The sequence below is a fragment of the Schistocerca cancellata genome, chromosome 2, assembly GCF_023864275.1.
Source record: "Schistocerca cancellata isolate TAMUIC-IGC-003103 chromosome 2, iqSchCanc2.1, whole genome shotgun sequence".
Lineage (NCBI taxonomy): Eukaryota > Metazoa > Arthropoda > Insecta > Orthoptera > Acrididae > Schistocerca > Schistocerca cancellata.
The window spans coordinates 1074781273-1074804262 of NC_064627.1; the positions used below are offsets into that span (position 1 = coordinate 1074781273).

The 22990-nt window shown below is 37.6% G+C and overlaps 1 protein-coding gene across 2 annotated transcripts in view; it reads left to right on the forward strand.

The window, feature by feature from the left end:
* Positions 1–15880, forward strand: part of LOC126163075 (transmembrane protein 104 homolog) — a 97143-nt gene extending 81263 nt beyond the window's left edge. For both annotated transcript variants that reach the window (XM_049919980.1, XM_049919981.1), the window contains exons 8-10: positions 4399–4504; positions 4606–4699; positions 9420–15880. In XM_049919980.1, coding sequence (XP_049775937.1) covers positions 4399–4504; positions 4606–4699; positions 9420–10198 — 979 coding nt within the window. In that variant the 3' untranslated portion in view covers positions 10199–15880. The remainder of the gene's footprint in view (positions 1–4398; positions 4505–4605; positions 4700–9419) is intronic.
* Positions 15881–22990: the final 7110 nt, after the last annotated feature.

A 22990-nucleotide genomic window follows, 5' to 3' on the forward strand; every position in this document is an offset into this window, starting at 1 on the left:
GTGAGAGAGAGAGAGAGAGAGAGAGAGAGAGAGAGAGAGAGAGAGAGTCCCGTTGGACCCAAATTCTCAGCTTATCCATCACACTACTGATGTAGCACTCCTTGTCCATTATCCTCATTACTCACAGCATTTTGCTGATTCCCATAAGAGTTAGAGCATGGTGTGCAACTGCACTGAAGTGATCAGTAGGGTGTCCAAATGGTCACCATTTATACATTTGAGGTGAGAACGACCAATTGATCACTTAAGTGCAGATGCACACTACACTGGAACTCTTATAGGAATCTGTGAAATGAAATGCTGTGAATAATGAGGATAATGGGCAATGGATAAGTTGAGAATTTGGGTCTGACAGGAGGCGTGCTAGAGCAGCTCAAGCAGTTACAATGACACAGTGTCCAGATTACACAGGGGTGAGCGCATCTGCAGAGAAAGTAGGAGACCCGGCACAAATTTTCAACTTTTCCCATTGATTTAAATGAGTGCCCACTGGCAGCTAAAGTCAGACATTCCTTTGTGTTTCTATTCTTAATGGGAGGAAACTGACAAATGTAAAAATAATTTTTAGAGTTCTGCAAGGGAGAGTTACAGTGTTGTTCTGTATACGATAAATATATAATATGAATAAATATGTATATGAATTAATGGGTAATGTTAAAAGCTCTGTGAGACTGTTAGCAAATGATGCTGTTGTGTATAGAGAGGTTGCACCAGATGACTTGCAAATTGTAGAGAATCAACAATTAATGTAGGAACTGGCAGTTGATTTTCAATGTAAATAAATGAAATGTATCACACATAATTAGGTGAAGAGATCCAGTATTTTACACAGTTGTATTTGTTATGGAATCAGTCTTGTAGAATCGACCATACTGTTTATTTCAGAATCCACTAATGCAATTTCGACCTAAGGTCCTTTATCAAGTGGGTGCATTAGGGAGTACTGAAATAAATAGCATAGTTAGTGGCAAATATGAAGTCGTTTAAAAGATCCGTTACTATTTGATTCCTCCATTGGCAAGGGTAAAATACGGGGAGCGAAAGGCTATTTACAATTTGTACAGAAACCAGATGGCAGTTATAAGAGTCGAGGGGCATGAAAGGGAAGCAGTGGTTGGGAAGGGAGTGAGACAGGGTTGTAGCCTCTCCCCAATGTTATTCAATCTGTATATTGAGCAAGCAGTGAAGGAAACAAAAGAAAAATTCGGAGTAGGTATTAAAATCCATGGAGAAGAAATAAAAACTTTGAGGTTCGCCGATGACATTGTAATTCTGTCAGAGACAGCAAAGGACTTGGAAGAGCAGTTGAACGGAATGGACAGTGTCTTGAAAGGAGGATATAAGATGAACATCAACAAAAGAAAAACGAGGATAATGGAATAATAATGGAAAGTCGGGCGATGCTGAGGGAATTAGATTAGGAAATGAGACACTTAAAGTAGTAGATGAGTTTCGCTATTTGGGGAGCAAAATAACTGATAATGGTCGAAGTAGAGAAGATATAAAATGTAGACTGGCAATGGCAAGGAAAGCATTTCTGAAGAAGAGAAATTTGTTAACATCTAGTATAGATTTAAGTGTCAGGAAGTCATTTCTGAAAATATTCGTATGGAGTGTAGCCATGTATGGAAATGAAACATGGACGATAAATAGTTTGGGCAAGAAGAGAATAGAAGCTTTCGAAATGTGTCGCTACAGAAGAATGCTGAAGATTAGATGGGTAGATCACATAAATAATGAGGAGGTATTGAATAGAATTGGGGAGAAGAGGAGTTTGTGGCACAACTTGACGAGAAGAAGGGACCGATTGGTAGGACATGTTCTGAGGCATCAAGGGATCACAAATTTAGTATTGGAGGGTAGCATGGAGGGTAAAAATCGTTGAGGGAGACCAAGAGATGAATACACTAAGCAGATTCAGAAGGATGTAGGTTGCAGTCGGTACTGGGAGATCAAGAAGATTGCACAGGATAGAGTATCATGGAGAGCTGCATCAAACCAGTCTCAGGACTGAAGACCACAACAACAACATTACTGCGTAAATATGTTTCAACCTTAATACTGTCATAAGTTGATCTTTTTCGGTTTAACTCGGGAGGCAGTGGATGAGCAACTTAATGTGGGTATGTGGGCTATCATTTGGATCCTACTTTGTAGTAAAGAAATCTGTTGTTTAGATCCCATTCTGGTGAGAGCCTTTCCATTTTATGCCAGTTCAGCAGCTTATGTACCAGTTTTGCTGCTCATTTTATCAAGCAGCATCTCATTTTGCTTCGTGAGGTTTAGTGGTCTCCACTCCAGACCCTTCCATCACAGATAAATGAAGATTTGGTCACCAGGAACCATATGCGGAACCCTCCACTTCATTGTCTGACATTGCCGAGTACTAGATCCAAGACCTGTTATTCTGAAATTGACTGACACCAGCTGGATATATTTGGTAAATGCATAAATTGACACCATCAGTTTCTTACATTTTGTCATCACATAATGTCATAGTCTAAAGTAAAAGAGAAGCTGTGCACTAACATGCTATATCAGTGAAAATATAGATCAGGGTCAGTGTTGTACTTGCATGTTTTGTGCAGCAATGTTGTTAGCACTCTCCCCGTGAGGTACGATGGGCACGAAAGAAGCGGTCAGCTACTGGGTATACACAGACAATGTGAGAGCAGTGGACAGATGACCTGTTTTGAAGGTATACATTCACAATCGCATGTCAGTATATCACAACCTCTGAAATCAATAACACATTTGGAAGAAATGGGCAAATATTTTGACAACCAAGATTATTAACTTTGAAGCTGTGCTATTAAGTTCCAACCTAACCACGACTTCATAATTCGTGACGTATTAGGAGAAACAGTCAAATGTATGTGACAACAAGGATTATTAATTTCATTTTTGCAAGTAAAACTGTTGTCTTCCAACCTAACCAAGGCCTTGAACTAAGCTACTGATCAGTCTGTTACCACAAGCAGCTATTTTAACTTTCACTTTCATTGGCTTCACCAGCTTACAACCAAACCATCACATTCCAACTTAACCTCAGCCTTGTGCCAAGCTACAGATCACTCTGTCACCATATCCAGGTTTTGTAACTTTCACATTCAGTGGCTTTGTCAGCTCAAAACCAAACTCTCACGTTTCAAACTAACCACAACCTTGTAATTCATGACATCCTGTACTCAGGGAAGAAAGTAGTAAAATATTTGTGACAACAGCAAGGAAGAGAATCATTTATATTTTGGCACTAGAAATGCATTGCCCATTTTCTTGCCTTTCATTGATTAGGTATATCATCCCATGGGTTGCACAAAATGGGTGCATTGTCAATCTATAAGCTGTAGAGAAACACCGCATTGACTGCCACTGGCCCTGATCTAGACTTTAGACTGCCACATCAAATATTTCTCTAAGTGTAGTCTCATTTTGTATCCGATTTAGTTGAACTTCTATATGTCGAGTGTTTACATATAACAATTATTTCCTTCCTCAGCCTCTCTTTAACAGCATCTGCCACATATTTTGACTATCATGCCATCCTGAGATCAAATTTGTTGCATTTTACGTCACGTAATGATTTTGTAGTTTGCGCATGTGATTTACTAATGAAAGTAAGCAGTTAGACAAGAAGTTTTTGTGTTGTCCTACGTTGGTGATAAAATACAGTAGTTGAAGTTTCCCAGCAGATTAAAACTGTGCGTAGCGGTCAGACTTGAACCTAGGCCCTGGTGACAGACTGTTCAAGAAGAATTCATACTTAACACACAACAGTTATCAAAAACGTACTGTATACTGCCATAGTGTGCAAGATTTGTTTGCCAGTGTACATTTGGAAATTAATTCCTGGCGGTGTAGAAAAATAGCAGCTATTGCATAGTATCTGCTCCAATCATAGTATGTGCTCTTATATGACTAGTGCATCCACTTTTTGTCTTGATGACATTCTCGGAAATCTCACGGATGTTATATCTGGTGTAGACGTGGATATATAGTGGAAGTAAAAGATAGCCGTCCAAAAACAATAAAATTTGTTATATAACAGAGCTAAATGAATTGGTTAAAAAATATAATGTGAATAATGGACCCCATCTAAAATTATTTGTCAATTTTGAAAAGAACTACATATGCTCACATACATGTGTTTACATCCACACAGTCACTGACAGTATATAGGTAAGTTATAAAAGAAGGGGCTAGCCGGACATAAATTTAATCACTCACATAAGCAATTTTGTGCTTTCTATTTCATGGCCTTATGTTTTGTAATACAGCTTTTCTGCATTGTGGTGGCTATTGGACCTCTGTCTTCATGTAACATTATCATGCCTCTTACTCTTTATCTAGTCTCCCAGACTTCAGATCATTTAGATAACAGAATGTCATTGTTTCCAGCACATACCAACCCGCCAACTATTCATGCAACATGACACTACCAGTAAGTGCACTGTGCTGGGAGAATTCAGATATTACAAGAGCAGATGCCTACAGGATCTTTCTTGTGAGTTGATACTTTTGTTGGTAGATTTATAGGCTGTATACTATGTGTGCTAGAATTCAGTGCAACTGAGGTACAATAGTTAATTATAACTTCAATTGCAGGGAGTATTCATCTGTACACTGGGCCCTTTTGTATTTTTCAATGTGCAGAAAACAAAATATCTGCAGATATTGACATCAGTTATGCGATGGCTTGGTAAGTTCAAAAATATATGTAAATTTATATAATAATACCAGAGAAGGAAAGTTGCTACTCACCATACAGCGGAGTATGTGTAGTTTCTAATAGCTGAAAGCTACAATTGTGTGAATCTTTTTGTTGTGCCTAGTGTGACTCAGCATCTCCACTATATGGTGAGTAGCAACTTTCCTTCTCTGGTATTGTTATGTTCCATCCTGGATTTTCCATTGTTAAATTTATATAATTACATTCATTTAAAGGATGACATATTAATATTTCTGATGCAGAAAGTGTGACAGATTTCTGGAAGACAACACTGTCTAGAAAGTAAAGGCTGAGATTTTGTACATAATGCTTTCTGTATCCAAACATTATGAATAAGTGTTGTGTAGCTAATTTCTATCCTTAAAGTGGGTAGAACATACTGATATGCAGTTGAAACATAAAAATAATAGATGCTTCTGTTTATCCATAAGTCCCGTGATTACATTAATCATGCATTCTTGACCTCTGTAATGATGGAGCATAGATAACTACAAAATATTTGTGGAATTTTCTATAAAAACTGGCTTTGTGAAATTACTATAATGATCCTATCCCTGTGCCTATCCCTGTACATGTATCAGAACAATAACTTAATTGATTGCCTGACTCTTCAGTTTCTCCTTGTATTAACAGCTGAACATGGGATTGGGTGATGTTAGAACACTGTTACGCAGATATGTTGAATAGCTGTATGAGAAAAAGCAGTGCTATTTTGTGCTTGACACATTCATAAACTGCCCACTAACATTCCGTTTCAGTTGCTTTGCAGGATTGCACTACATTTTGTGTCTTAACATTAAATGCGTATCACAGTGGAGAAAAAGAGCAGGTAATGAAAACAAATCATAACATTTGTGTTACCAGTCACAAACCTCACCGGAAACTGACTGTGATAATCAACACCTGCATTAACAGTGTGATAATGACAACAGCGAGTAGGGAGCAGAAGGCATTACCAATGTTATTCTTTGATTGGTTGCTGCTTTCATAGTTTCCCCTTAAATAACTAAGTGCCTGCTCCATATAAGTGTCTGCTGAGCCCTTTACAAGTCAATTTTGGTGTGAATCATTCACATTTAATCAACACTTAAATCACCAAGGCATTCCATCCTGAGATGCTGGAGCTGGCGATCTCGTGTGTGTGTGTGTGTGTGTGTGTGTGTGTGTGTGTGTGTGTGTGTGTTTTACTGACAAATGCTGTGGCCAAAAGCTTCATGTGAGTGTTTCTCAATCGTGCCTGTCTGCAACTTGATGTGTCTTCTTTATGGTAAGTAGCAATCTGTCTTTTCCTACATTGTTGATATTCCTATCTGGAGTTTCCATTGTTCAATGAAACATTGAACTGCACCAAAACGATAATGGAAAGGGTAGATTGTTACTCACCATAGAGATGACACATTGAGATGCAGATAAGCACAATGTAAAGAGTGTTACACATTAAGCTTTCTGCCAAGCCTTCATCAGAAAAGGAAAATGCACACACATTCACACAAGCAACCCTACCTCACAAACACACATGACCGCTATCTCCGGTTGCTTAGGCCAGACTTAAACTGCACTACATCAGACGGGAGCAACAATTTGTAGTGGAGAGGGGAAGCAATGCATTCAGTATTCCCAGTTAATCCTATTTGGTATGGGTGCCAAACAATTGAGTGATATTCTAGAATGGGTTGCATGCGTGATTTGTAAGCAATCTCCTTTGTAGACTGATTGTGCTTCCTCATATTCTACCAATTAACCGAAGTCTGCCACCTGCTTTACCCACAACTGAGCTTATGTGATCATTCCATTTTATATCCCTACAAAGTGTTACACCAAGGTATTTGTACAAGTTGGCCGATTCCAAAAATGACTCGTTGATGTGATTTTTCATTTTGTGAAGTGGACAATTTTACATCCATGAACATGTAAAGCAAGTTGCCAATCTTTGCACCACTTTAAAATCCTATCAAGATCTGACTGAATATTTACGCAGATTCTTGCAGACAGTACTTCATTATAGGTAACTGCATCATTGGCAAAAATTCTGGGGCTACTATCAGTATTGTCCGCAGAAAATTATTTCTGTATCTGACAACAGCTTTTCATCCAAGATAACAAGCTGTGCCTTCCCTACCAAAAAGTCTGTAATACAGTTGCAAATTTCACTTGATACCCCATATTATCGAACATTTGACAATATGCATAGGTGTGGTACTGAGTCAAATGCTTGATCCATAGCTTTTATGTCATGTGAGAAAAGTGTGAGTTGGGTATCACATGATTGATGTTTTCGGAAACTATGCTGGTCAGCATGGAGGAGGTCATTCTGTTCAAGGTGCCTCATTACGTTCAACTGGGAAAATGTTGTAAGGGATCTATGGGATAGATCATAGTTAGGAGAGGGGCTAATTTAGCTGCAAATTCAGTATAGAATCAGTGGGTCATGGAGCTTGGTTCAGTTTTAATGGTTTCAGTTGTTTCTCAACACCATTGGACACTAATACTGATTTCAGTCATCTTTTCAGTGGTATGAAGATTAAGTTGGTGCAATTCTCCAGGGATTTCCTTTCTAAATGAACATTTAAAAACTGAATTGAGCAATTCAGCTTTTGCTTTGCTACCGTCTATTTCAGTTCCTGTGTCATTTACTAGGGACTAGAAACGAACTTTGGTGCCAGTAGCAGCCTTTACATATGACCAGAATTTCTTTGGATTTTGTGAAATATCGTTTGACAGTATTCTGGTACGATAGGCCCCGAGGCTTCAAATATTGCCATTTTGACAGCCAAATGTGTTTCATTCAGCGTCTCTATAACTATAGCCTCATAGTTTGTACACTGGACAGTCCCTTCTTTTATTAATTGTTCTGCTGGGTACTTAGCTACCCGGTATTCTTTTAAACTTGAGCCTATTTCCTCTACATGCTCCTGTCCTGTGCTGAAAGTTTCAAGTTCCTCGTTGAGATATGACACTACTTACTGATTTTTATCTAGTTTACTGAACATATACATCTTTCTGTTTGTTTCATTTGTCCTTTGTACTTTGGTTATCATTGTTGGCACAACAGCATCCTGTTCACTGATGCCTGTTTCAGTGTGAACATCTTTAAAGAGGCCCAGTCTAGTTATTGCCATTAGATCCAAATATTTAAGTGAGTGGGGTTCCAAACTATCTGTTCTAGGTAGTTTTCAGGAAGATATTAGGAATGTTTCACAAGATGTCTTATTATGCCGTCCACTAACAAAACTGTAATATTCCCAGTTGATTGTTGGATGATTAAAGTCTTTACCGATGATTACAATATGATTGGGGAATTTAAGCACAAACTGAGGTTTTCCCCAGAGTTTTCGGTTACATCAGGAGAAGAGTCTGGTGGGCGATAGAAGGATCCATTTATTGTTTTATGTCCAACTCTGGTACTGAGTCTTGCCCAAACAATCTCACGTGCAGCTTCAATTCCTATCTCAGTGGATTTGAGTTTCTTGGCTACTGCAACAAATACACGACTTCCATTTCCCATTGGCCTATTCTTTTGATATACACTTAAATTTTCCCCAAAACTCTCACTGCTCTCAGTTTCAGGTTTCAACCAGCTTCCTGTACCTAATATTTTGTGAGTTTCACTGCTTTTCAGGAGCACTTGAAACTCTAGCATTCTATTTTGAATGCTTCGAAAGTTAACCATTAGGCTTTTAATTCTCTCACCTGTGGGAGGCACTTCTTTTGATCTTACACCAATACTTCTGGGTTTCCTACAGCTGTCATTATCTGGATTGAGTGGAGAGTCACCTTACCTAAAAAAAAACCTTGTAGGCACCCACAAAGTCAGCTACCTGAGTGGCAGCTTGTTGTGTGTGATGCACACCTGTCCCATTTAGCGGGACTATACAGTTCTCAACCTATTCTCAGTCAGTTCTCTGTAGTGGAGTGATTTTGTTTCATGATGGGAGAGAGTCACACAAGTACTGAAGAAACTGAACTGGTAGACTCTTGAAGGTAGGCGTAAACTGTCCCGAGAAGGTCTCCTAACAATGTTTCAGGAACCAGCTTTAAATGATGACTCTAGGAATATACTACAACCTTCTACGTTTCACTCACTTAGGGATCATGAGGACAAGGTTAGAATAATTACAGCACACACACAGAGGCATTAAAACAGTCATTCTTCCCACACTCCGTACATGATTGGAACGGGAAGAAACCCTAATAACTGGACAATGGAACGTACCCTCTGCCTTGCACTGCACAATGGTTTGCATAGTACAGATATAGATGTAAATGTAGATGTAGATATTTTTGAGAAAGTCTCATGTTTATTCAGATTCAGAAATAAAGCAAACTGGTGTAATGTCAAAGAACAGTAAAATAATGTAATTTGTGACTTTAAAGGTTTAGAACAGAAGTAATCCAAAATAGTGAGTATTCAACTTTTAAAAACAGGTACCATGATGCTTGCTGTGGCATTCGTGGAATCAATGGGCAAATTATGTGTAAATTGGGAAAAGGAGAAATCTGGTATACCATAAAGATACAGAGAGAAAGAAAAATCTGAGGTCCCTGGCAAAGTCTCCATGTAGTCCTTGCGTATCTTGTTTTCTCCAATCCTTTCTGATTCCTTACTTTAGACTGAATATGTAAAACTGCTATTTGTACAGTCATCTTGTAATTGTTTCTATTTCTGATATAGAAATTCATTTCTTTCCAGCTTTTGGCTTCATGACTGTGTATGCTGCATACAAACTTATTGTTGAAGGGCCCAAGGGCCACCCACCAGCTGCCGACCTATTGGGTGTTCCCAGTTTGTTTGGTGCGTGTGTGTATTCATTTATGTGCCATCACTCACTGCCTGCTCTAGTCGCGCCAATAGCAGACAAATCAAAACTGACACGTTGCTTGGCGCTGGATTATTTGCTCATAACTGTCTTTTATTTACTGCTCGCCATGACAGGTGCATTTGCATTTCAACATCTGGATGACCTCTACACACTAGACTTTGGACCACGAGGCTCAGGTGACTGTAACTCTGATGATGTAGGACTTTTAATGAAAGTGATAGAGTACTTCCTCGCCCTTTTCCCTGTTTTTACATTGAGCACAAGTTTCCCAATAATTGCAATAACGTTGCGCAATAATCTGAAGTCACTGTTCCTGACAGATGGCCGTCACTATAGGTGGTGCATTCGTAAAGTTGTTTTCCCTCTCCTCGCTATAGTTCCTCCTTTTGTTGTAGCATTTACAACTGAAGACCTGAAAAAATTGGTAGCTATCACTGGATCGTATGCTGGTGCTGGCATCCAGTATTTTATTCCAGCAGCCCTAGTCTTGGCAGCTAGGAAGAAGACAATGGAAGTAATAGGGATGGGTGTGAAAAATGACTTTTCTTCGCCATTTTCAGGCAGAGGCTGGGTAATATTTGTCATTATTTGGGCCATTGCCTGTTTGATTCTGGTGTCTGTAAATTTTATTAAAATTTATGTAATGTGACTCAGACGTATTTTTAATTCCCCTGTTAATGTGTGTGCTAACTATTGCATTTTAAGTATTGTGGAACAGTCATTACCAGGAATTTTTTTTAAAGTATGTCATTTTTCACTCTATTTACTCTTGTACTCTACATATGAAATGCAAAACTTCTGTAGTTCGAATGACTTCAACCATTCCAGTTGTTATAATGTTCATTATTTTCATTTATTGTCCATGGACAGTGTAGTGGTTTATTCAGTGTTTTAAATGATTTACTTCGGTCTTTTAATTATGGAGAGAACTTTTTATGAAATTTTAAGTGTCTGTTTATTGTGTTTCCTAAGTTTACATCTGGTGCTATGAAGCAAGCCATCTTTAATTGTGTGAGCTTCATATTAATTCTCAGTATGATATAATGGGGCTGTGTTAGTGATTAAACAAATCATAACACAGAATAGTTTGTTATGAAGCAAGCAATGAAGGAAAAGAAACGAAAAGTAAAACCGGGATTTACTTTTTTTTTATTTTAGTGTTGTAGATGATGACTTATTTTCTTTCAGACGTTTTATATGTATTTATCTGGAAACATGTTTGTATGAGCACTTGATAAGTTTAGTGTATATAGTTAAATCATTTTTATGTAATGTTGACACTTGATGACCATTTGTATGTTCATAAATGAATCACACACTCAAGGATGTTTTCCATGTCAGTAAGAATAGCAGTGAGCTTCGGTTCACCTGTATGTTATTGAGTTTCAACCAGCCAGCCAGCCAGCCAGCCAGCCAGCAGAGCTACAAAAAAGTTTATTTGAATGTCAGAGTGCTTCACTACACCTGGTCCTGTTGTAGGTGGTATGCCATTGCCTTCCTCTGACCTCTGAGCTGACTCACCCAGCCAGTTACAGATGGACCCACAATTTAACATGGATTTCAAACCACCATGCAGCTCATCATTTTTGACACCAACAACATTAAGAAGTGATAAGTGACAGATAAAAAACCTAGGACTGACCAGGAATTGCATCTGAAACTTTTGTATCTGTAGTCTGGCACTTTACCACTGAGCCACCAAGCTAACTAAAAGAGACCAGTAAAGAATTATTAATAGCGGATGTCTTAGTCACATATGATAGTCGTTAAAGATCACACCATTTTTGAAATGGTGATGCCACCTTGATTTGGATGACATATGCGAATTTATAAAAATCAGAACAACTACATGGGGATCTAAAGATGAGATATTTAAATCCTGAAACTGATGATGTAATTTGAATATCTAAAATAAAAGATGGGAAAGTGGAAATTTATCCAGTATAAAATTTAGACAAAAAATATTTTCTCAGTGTTTGGTAGAAGCATGTGCCTTCTTGTGTAGTATAATGCACTAATGCAGGGAGGTTCAAAAAATTTTTTCCAAATGAGTGACCTATATTTTGGTGCCTCCACCCTCCCTCCTTCCCTTTTTTCTCTCCTACACTTCTACCCGTGTCAGTTTTTGCTGCTAATTGTGGTATACACTTTATACAAATCTTGCACTTGGGCACCCCAAGAGGCCGCTACTAATTGTGTCATGTATAGAAGTCTTACAGAAGTGATGCTCCTGGTGCCCTCTTCAGCTTGCACCCTATGTGGCAGCTTGTGTTGCTTTGATCTAAAATTGGTCCTTCATTAATGATGTTTTGCTATTACTGTCCGTATGTGAAGAACCACAGGGGAAAAGGGACGTGCGAGTGTGTTCGTTTATTCTTACCGAGTGTGTGATAATTTTTGTACTCTTAATTAATACTGCTTTGTGACTGACTTTTCAGTGAGTGGTCATGTACTCACTGTGTTGCCTGATTTTGGTTTTGTAGTTACACTGCCCTCCACCACTGCAATCTGTCAGTCATAAAGTAATTTTAATGGGAATATAGTATCATAAAGATGATGATAAACCTCCAGGTGTGTGTTTCACTTATGAATTAAAAAGTAATTGTTATTCTCTTACAACCATCTATTGTTTTGTAGGGTAAACCTATATTAGTTAGACATCTTCAGCCATAATATATTCTGTTCATACAGCAAACAGAGAGAGATTTGCATGCATATTTTTAAAGAAAAAGTTGTGAAATGGAGACTTGGAGAATGAGACAGCTAGAATATATATATTTGTTGAGAAAGAGATATTGTATCCAAGGCTGAAAAAAGTAAACATTCTCAAGGCAATTATGTTCATTGCCACATCATATAATTGAAAGATAGTGGTAAGGAATCCGTGTAATGCTTAGTAAAATATATGTGCTGTTTGGAATTGAATATAAAGATTGCAAAATCTGGGGCCATAAATTGTAATGTTCCGATCATGGAATGAATCACGTGGGATAATGTATTTTGCCATGGCTGCTTATAGTTACTGATGTTTTGTGGGGTTGACTCATGGTATCAGCTCTTAATGTCACATTAAAATTGATGTAGAAGCTGTTACAGATGTAGTGCTAGTTCAGTTGAACAGTCACGAAAAAATAAATTAGTCATTGTCTCATTACAACTACTCTAGGATTTAAACAGATTAAATTGTGTGCTGAACCAGGACTCCAATCCCGGGACCTAACCTTATGCAGACAGTGCTCTTTGACCTGCTGAGCTATCATGCATTATCCCAGTTTTATTTCTGCTGCAAGGATAGGTTGTGTCTTAAGTACTCAGTTGGTAAAAGCATTGGATGTGAAATGCAAGATTCCAGGGGCCACACAATTTCAATCTGCTCTGAAGTTTCCAATCAGTGCACTCTCCACTGCAGAGTGCAAGATTCATTCTACTTCAGTATTTGTAAAATCATGGAAAACTTAAAAATAGTAATGACTGGATGAGGATTTTACATATTATGTTATTCTCTAGCGTACTATCTTACTATTCCATCGTACCGAGTAACTTTCCTGCAGAGCAGTTGCAATGGAAACATTTTTCACAGTGATACCATGCCAAAATCCAGTTGACTCTCATTGTAATTATTGCCATTTAATGGCTGTATGGAGGGAAGTAAAGAGGCAGGGTGGGGGAAGCACCTAGAAAAACAGATGGTAGCAGGCCTGTACATCTACAAGACAAATGTACTGTAATCAGGGGACGTTGGATTTGGCACCCAGGTGACATGCTTTACTAGGGAGCCGATGATTGGCAATCACAAAATTCTTTCATCCAGAATTTTTTATTTTGTAACACTGATGTAGGTGTCCACGTAAAATTGTATTTTGACTGCTGTGATTTCATTCACACCCACAGAAGCCTTCCTGGCAGACAGGATGCTGTTCTATTAAGTTGGATTTCTTTCGCCCAAAAATTTAAAAGCCAATTACTCTCGCTTATCAGTGTCTCAATGAATTTGTATGTGCCACATAGCAACACATCATTTGTGTGTGTTGGTCATGTAGTTACGAGAACTACTATTTCAGGAATCACTGTTCAAATAAGTGCAATGCTTGTGATATATTGTGCATTTAGTGATTATTTTATTGATTGTGGACATTAGGGGTTTAACAGGCTGTCAAGGTATCTCTCTTCAGAGTAAAACCCTGTAGCTTTATTACATTTGATGAGTAGAATTATGCATGATTTAAAGCGAAATTTGTGTGGAAAGGGTTAGAGGTTCCAGTAAAAGCTTCCCTTCATAAGTCACATGAAAACCATTTTTATCTTTTTTTGTATTTGGGACTGCATTGTTTTCTAAATATGATATTTCTTAACATTGCCAGTTGTGAACCTTGTATAGTTTGCGTATTTTGTTTTTATGTATATAACTATCTTCCCACACAGAATGTACTTTGTTAAAATGTGTAATAAATGTATATAGCAACCTTTGTCTTGCTTCTGCAGGTAAGATGTAAATGTATAATAGTTGTGTTATATAGTCATACTATATGGAAACCTTGGAAAGTTATAAAGAACTAGTGTGTACTGAATATAACAGATTATTTTAGATTTTCTGAAAAATATTAGATGTCAGGACATACCTGCTGTTAACAAAAATTCTAATCTGTTGAGTGAAGCCATTCATTGTACTGAATTTATCATTGCTACTTTGCAACATTTCTTCTGTAATAGAATATATTTGATTACTCATGTATATTATAATTTATATTGTCATTGTTCTTCCAGTAATTCATGCAATGTTGCAACTGTAGTATTGATGTAACAGGACAGTGTTTGACATAGGCACAGGCAGAATAGTTCAGGTGCAGACTAATAGCATTCAGAAAGAAGCGAAGGGAAATATGTAGGTTTCTGCAACCTTCTGCGTATGCCAGTTCTTTCAAACTGCTGTTTAAAGGTTATAGAAAGTGACATGTCACCATATTTACATTATATTGACTGTATCCATTTAAACAATGTGAAATATGGAATATCTGATGTATTGTTGTATTTCTCACGTTCTTCCTAAAGTTTGCTATTTTGTATGTAATGTGACTCACACTCATTCAGGTACATTATCTGTGTGTTGAGGTCCATTCTGACAATTTGTAGGTATTCTAAATTGACCAGATTATATTAATGTACATTATTCCTTACTTTTAATTTTTTGAGACTGGTAATTGTAATTGTTTTAGTGCGACACATAAGAGCTAATTACACAAAATGAACTAACAGCTAGAGACTATCAGCATTTCATAAAACAATGTCTATTCAGTGAGTTCCACAGTGCAGTTTAATACTCTGTTTTTGTTTATAAACGATAAATTGAGTAAAACAAACCAAATATTCCCCCCCCCCCTCACACACACACACACACACACACACACACACACACACAGAGAGAGAGAGAGAGAGAGAGAGAGAGAGAGAGAGAGAGAGAGAGAGAGAGATATGCATTGGTCCAGTCTTGGCTACAGCACAGGGACAGCCTAGTTCTGTGCACGATACACATCTATTGTGCATTCTGAAGAATGAAGAATGCATGTTGTAAACTGGTCACGAGTGTAACTCATTTTTACCTTCTGCAACTCCAACTCTTATCGTAAGGAACAAAATCATCACTGTTTATGTGAGAAGTTTTGTTTGCCATTATAGTTTTACATATTCATATGCATCTCAAAATTCATAATCTTTTGGCATATCCAGTTCCAAACTGAGCTTGTGAATAAATCTTGCTTTTATAGTTTGTGTGTAACAGTTTACTTGGTTTATGTGTGGTTTCTATAATGGTGCCCCAGTGTGTTGTGATAGAGGCAACTATCTTCACATTATTTGTCGATGGACTATGAATTTTACATTTGTGAAGTAAAACTGATTGTGTTTTTAATTTATCTTTAGTAAATTTTGTGTCAACCATAATTGTTACAAAATATGAATATATGCAGAAATGAGTATTCGCAGCATCTATCCTGAATTTATAATGTATAATTGTGTAAAGTGTACAGAAATTGAAAATTGTAAAGTACTATGTTGGCAGAGTTTTATTTGCCTTTTTCCAGAACTTGTTTGTTTATGAGAATCATAACATAATTCATTCTGGAAAAAATGTGTTTTCACAGCTATATTTCATACCTAAAAAGAAATATTTTTGTAAGAGTAATTTGTATCATAAAATGTACTTAAATTTGCTACTACATTTATACAGTGTGTCCTGGGTACCCATCCCCAGAAATTATTTTAGTCAATTATTTATTTATTTGTACTGCTGCAAAGCAGTATTAAATTAAAATAAATAAAAGGTTTAACAATTGAATCTGTTATGATTTTACACCCTAGTAGTCCTAAATCAGTTCTTACTATAAGGGATTGCTCGGAATGGTAGACTTTAGTGACAGAAAAGGTTAGATAGAGCAAAGTGAAGGATTTCTGTATAGAGACATTTTGGGACACTGAAAAAAATGTTCAGAAAATAATATAAAAGAGGGAGACTCATTTTCTACCCTGTAAAGATTTTGGAAAATCGGATAAGAATGAAAGGAAATGTGAGGAGGTAGTAAAAGTAGTAGGCAAACAAATAAAAGTTGTTAGTAGCTGAACAGAGAAGTGCATCGTTAATCAATGAAGATAAATAAGCAATTCCAAAGGTCAATCGAAATCTGTTTTCAGTTTTTCTCCATCAGGGATAGTTTAACAGGAATGTCAACTTTTATGTAATATTTTACTACATAAATATAAACTTATTTTTCAACAATGTAGGAAAAGGTGGATTGCTAATTACCATAAAAATAACACACAAAGTTGCAGATGGGCACAATTAAGAGACACTTACATATGAGCTTTAGGCCACAGCCTTCATTGGAAAAAAACAATTGCACACCGTTCATCCATAAAAGCAATCAGGTCTCATGCACACTACTGCCAACTCTGGCAGCTCAGTTTTTCATAATTTAAGAAATAATATCAAGTATTTCACTTAAGTAATTTAACTCTATCATATTAGGGAAGCCTAAGGACAAGTACTGTCAGAGGCTGTATTCACAAAAGAATTCATTGTGCAACGTGTATTGTAAAGGAAAAACTGACACAAATGTGGCAACAAAAAATTACATGTCTCATGATTTTCTCTTGCATGGAGTGTCTTTCTTGTCTTGAAGGCTACTCCAGCAATAGTCAACCAACATTGTAGGCATCCACTTCCCTTTGTGTTGGTCCAATATACCACTTGCTGGGAAGAAGTCACTGTGAGAGTCCAGGAAATGTACTTCAAAGACATGTCATAGCCAAGATCTTGACAATTGTTGATCATTTGAGTCTCTGCTTGCTCATAATTTGCAACTCGTCTTCTTCCAAGGACATTTTCTGACACTATCTTCAACATTGCCAAGTGTACGCTGAAGTTACAGTCAAGCGTGTTTAAAATTTTGATGTAGCTGCAGTTCCCTGATTTGAGGGCCTACAAATACACTCACTTCCCTTTTTACTGCTGAAAAACAAGGAAATTTTTCAGCAGGATGAGCAAAACCTCAGCCAGTTTGATCCATTGTCTTTATAAACTGTTTAAGTAAACTGAGTTTGAAGTGAAGAGGTGGAAGAAGGATGTCTTCATGAGCTACTCGATTTCGATGTTGAACATTTTTTTTCACCCTCTTTCCAATTTCAAGGAGGCTATTTCTTTTTTGTGAAGTGGGATTTTCTATTAGGTCTGTCCCAATCACACACAGAACAAGAGTATTTTGTGTAGCCTTGTTGTAATCCCAATAATACAGTTACTTGGAAATTGTTACAGATCTTTCATTTATGCCCATGTGTTTAATTAATTTAACTGAGAATATTTTCCAAAATTTTGTAATGTTCTTTAGCCAAACTGACATATGCTATTGCGCAACAGTAGACTTATTTTGTAAAAAAGCTTTAGATTCCTGTAGATTATATTTTAGGTCTAATGCTTTCATTAAGCCTGCAGCATTGTTGTGAAATGTTAGTCCCCCTCTTGCGAAGAAGGATACAAAAATGTGTTCTTTGCGTGTAAATTTGCTGGTGTTGTAGGCACTTTGCCGGAGAAGATTATATTCCTGTATCCTCAAACCAAGCAGTTCTATCATTTGTTTACCGAGTTCTATGTCGTGCAGTAAATCATTTAAATCTGTCTGTGTTAGTAAGCATGTCATTGAACTACTAAATGTATTCTGGTACATAGGATCGTATCTTTCAGGAGATGTTATCATTTCTTCATTGCCATCCAGTTACTGTCACTCTAATTTTTTTTTTCATCTGTTTGCTATGAAGGGACTGGAAGATTTTAAAAGTGTGTCACTAGCCGTCATGTGGAGGGTAGGTCCAAATAAAGAATGTGTTGCTTTGATTTCTTGTTTGTAGTTTGTTAGTTTCATGTCATTTTACTGATGATTTTTCCTTCATGTGGAGTCACAGTCTTGTAAAACTTACTTGTAGATATAATTGCCATTTGACTGTACGCTATGCTTAATTATGCAATCTAGGTTGCAGCCTTAGGCCATTTTCAAGTGATACAAATGTCAAAATCATCTGACTTGTGTGGAACGCAAGTTACTATTAATGTACACATCTTAAATTTAAAAAAATAAAAAAAATAAAAAAACCTGATGTTTCATAAGTAAAAAATGAGAAATTTTTTTGTGATTTGTTAATTGGCTGGTGACTTGCATGACTTAACAGGATAAAAAGTGAAATAAAACAGATGACCAGATCAGAGGTTTACACTTCATTTTGAGTGAAACAATGTGACAGTTCATCCTTGTGCTCACAAAACCAGACCTGAATGATTCAAGCTGTGTGAAAACAACATCACAATTGGAGAATAAACATTGTAATATGGGATGGACCTGATCAGCCAAAATGGTCTCTCAATCATCGGCAGTAATGCGACCTTGCAGACTAACCATTGGGGCCATGGAATACCACAATATGGCTGCCCAAATCACCACCAAACTCTCTCCATGTGTACTCCTGGGACATAAACTTGGCCAGAAGTTGGAAACAGTGCAAAACAAGACACACCCAATCAAATGACTTTCTTCCACTGCTCTACAGTCCAGGTTTTATGGCTTCTGCACCACGATTTCCTATTATGGGCATTTGCATCCGGGATGAGTGGCTTTGGAATTCCATCTCACCCTGCAATTCCCAGCTTCGCAAATGTGACACTAAGTTCTGCAGTGACTTTTTAGCTGTCGTCCCCTTATTTTTCTCCTCAATCTTTTTCAGTGACTGACTGTCATGATCACTCAATACATACTTTCGTCTGTGGTGTGTCTTAGCGGACAAGTATTCCGCTTTTCCTGTATGCAATATAAGTCTTCATTAGCATGCCTTTTTAAACACCTTTGGCTACCTTTGTTGTGGAAGCACCCACAATACGAACGCCAATAATTTGGCCACACTCGAATGTGCTTATCTCTGACATACTCACAACTACACAGAATACTGTTCTGACCACGACTGACACTTGCAACATACTAAGGACGTTGCGCAGGTGCTGTTCATGGTCAAATAGAGCAGTGCAACTTGCAGGTTTGGTTAGCATCTGCATTTATGGTCAAGCATGCATTTCTCATGGTGCTTCGATGTTTTTGTCCAGCTCCTGTACTAAATTTAATGGAGAAAAAGAATAAATTCAGGAAGGAAAATAATGTAGATGACTAAAAAAGAATTAAAAATCCAACCATAGCCAAAGATAGAGAAACAAGTACTGGTAAAGGGATAGAGGAAGATCAGAAAAAGAAAAAGCAAGTTTGAGCTTATATGAAAGTCATAGGCCTTCAGTACAAACCTAGAACAAAAACTGTTGTAAAAATTAAGAGGATGATATACAGAATTACTGTACAATGACAGGGACTTCAAGAATGAAAATAATCAAACTGAAAACATCAATGAATGTGAGAAAATGCAAGATCTCCCAATCCTGAGACACAAATTTGAATATGCCTTTAGGAGTCTGAAAGAAGAAAATGTATCATGTTGATGACATCACTGCAGAATTGCTTAAAATTTAGGTAACAACGTGAAAGACCAGTTATTTCAAATAAGAATGAGTGCTACGAAAGAGGACTCATGCCAGAAGACTTCACACAATGTGTAACCTTTACCATACCTAAGGTATGAAAGGCACCTGCCTGCACCAGTTATAGAACACTATCAATGTTATCATATGGCTCCAAAAATTAAAATAGTTAAGAGCATGATAAAAGGAAAGGTAGGTAAGTATTATGGAGAAGACCAATTTGAATTTAGAGAGTGCAGAGGAAGAAGAGAAGCAATTTTGTCCTTGTGTATGCTATTGGTGACAAGGATGGATATAAATAGATGGACTTATCTCACTTTTGTTGACTTACAGAAAGCTTTTGACAATGTGAACTGGTATCTACTCTTTAGAAGTATGAAGAAAATAGCACTGAACTGGGAGGACAGAAGAATGATTAATCAGATGTATCAGAAACAAAGCACAACAATAAACATCAATAAAGTAGAGCAAGATGCCAGGATAAGAAAAGTAGTTAGACAAGGATGTCACCTGTCACCATACTTATTTAATGTTTTCTTGCAGAAGCTGTTCAGATGATGAAGGAGAAGTCAAAAGTAATAAAAGTCAATCGTGAAAGGATACATTGTGTCAGATTTGCTGAAATCATATTAGTTTCCGACTCCAAAAAAGAAATGAATAAAATGCTAAAAGTCCTATCAGACACTTAAACTGTGGAAATTAAAGGCGAATAAATGGAAAATAAGAGTAATGATAATACAGGAGAAATAAATATAATTTAAAAACTGTTGACATCAGGACTGATCAGCTGAACAAATTTCAACACCTCGGTAGTACTGTCACATGAGACAACAAATGCTTAATGGAAAACAGAGGGGTTTTATTGGCAAAACAGGCATTTATGAGAAATAAAAACATTTTAACCAGCAAACATATGAATACATATACATACATACATACATACATACATACATATGAATATAATAGAGGGAAACATTCCACGTGGGAAAAATATATCTAAAAACAAAGGTGATGTGGCTTACCAAACGAAAGCGCTGGCACGTCGATAGACACACAAACAATTGTCTATCGACGTGCCAGCGCTTTCGTTTGGTAAGTCACATCATCTTTGTTTTTAGATATACATACATACATATATATATCTAAAAAGAAAGATGATGAGACTTACCAAACAAAAGCGCTGGCAGGTCGATAGACACACAAACAAACACAAACATACACACAAAATTCTAGCTTTCGCAACCAACGGTTGCCTCGTCAGGAAAGAAGGAAGGAGAGGGAAAGACAAAAGGATTTGGGTTTTAAGGGAGAGGGTAAGGAGTCATTCCAATCCCGGGAGCGGAAAGACTTACCTTAGGGGGAAAAAAGGACAGGTATACACTCGCGCGCACACACACACATATCCATCCGCATATGTGTGTGTGTGTGCGAGTGTATACCTGTCCTTTTTTCCCCCTAAGGTAAGTCTTTCCGCTCCCGGGATTGGAATGACTCCTTACCCTCTCCCTTAAAACCCAAATCCTTTTGTCTTTCCCTCTCCTTCCTTCTTTCCTGACGAGGCAACCGTTGGTTGCGAAAGCTAGAATTTTGTGTGTATGTTTGTGTTTGTTTGTGTGTCTATCGACCTGCCAGCGCTTTTGTTTGGTAAGTCTCATCATCTTTCTTTTTAGATATATTTTTCCCACGTGGAATGTTTCCCTCTATTATATACATACATATATACATATATATACCCCCAATGAACCATGGACCATGCTGTTGGTGGGGAGGCTTGTGTGCCTCAGCGATACAGATAGCTGTACCATAGGTGCAAGCACAACGGAGGGGTATCTGTTGAGGGGCCAGACAAACGTGTGGTTCCTGAAGAGGGGCAGCAGCCTTTTCAGTAGTTGCACGGGCAACAGTCTGGATGATTGACTGATCTGGCCTCATAACACTAACCAAACCAAAACAGCCTTGGTGTGCTGGTACTGCGAACGGCTGAAAGGAAGGGGAAACTACAGCTGTAATTTTTCCCGAGGGCATGCAGTTTACTGTATGGTTAAATGATGATGGCGTCCTCTTGGGTAAAATATTTTGGAGGTAAAATAGTACCCCATTTGGATCTCCGGGCAGGGACTACTCAGGAGGACGTTGTTATCAGGAGAAAGAAAACTGGCATTCTATGGATTAGAGTGTGGAGTGTCAGATCCCTTAATCAGGCAGGTAGGTTAGAAAATTTAAAAAGGGAAATGGATAGGTTAAAGTTAGATATAGTGGGAATTAGTGAAGTTCGGTGGTAGGAGGAACAAGACTTCTGGTCAGGTGAATACAGGGTTATAAATACAAAATCAAATAGGGTTCATGCAGGAATAGGTTTGATAATGAATAGGAAAATAGGAATGCGGGTAAGCTACTACAAACAGCATAGTGAACACATTATTGTGGCCAAGATAGATACGAAGGCCACGCCTACCACAGTAGTACAAGTTTATATGCCAACTAGCTCCGCAGATGACAAAGAGATTGATGAAATGTATGATGAGATAAAAGAAATTATTCAGATAGTAAAGGGAGACGAAAATTTAATAGTCATGGGTGACTGGAATTTGATAGCAGTAAAAGGGAGAGAAGGAAACGTAGTAGGTGAATATGGTCTGGGGGGGAGAAATGAAAGAGGAAGCCGCCTGGTAGAATTTTGCACAGAGCATAACTTAATCATAGCTAACACTTGGTTCAAGATTCATGAAAGAAGGTTGTATACATAGAAGAAACCTGGAGATCCTAGAAGGTATCAGATGGATTATATAATGGTAAGACAGAGATTTAGGAACCAGGTTTTAATTTGTAAGACATTTCCAGGGCAAGATGCGGACTCTGACCACAATCTATTGGTTATGAACTGTAAATTAAAACTGAAGAAACCGCAAAAAGGTGGGAATTTGATGAGATGGGACCTGGATAAACTGAAAGAACCAGAGGTTGTAGAGAGCTTCATGGAGAGCATTACAGAACGATTGACAAGAACTGGGGAAAGAAATACAGTAGAAGAAGAATGGGTAGCTTTGAGAGACGAAATAGTGAAGGTAGCTGAGGATCAAGTAGGTAAAAAGACGAGGGCCAATAGAAATCCTTGGGTAATAGAAGAAATATTGAATTTAATTGATGGAAGGAGGAAACATAAAAATGCAGTAAATGAAGCAGGTAAAAAGGAATACAAACGTCTCAAAAATGAGATCAACAGGAAGTGCAAAATGGTTAAGCAGGGATAGCTAGAGGACAAATGTAAGGATGTAGAGGCTTATCTCACTAGGGGTAAGATAGATACTGCCTACAGGAAAATTAAAGAGACCTTTGGAGAAAGGAGAACCACTTGCATGAATATCAAGAGCTCATATGGAAACC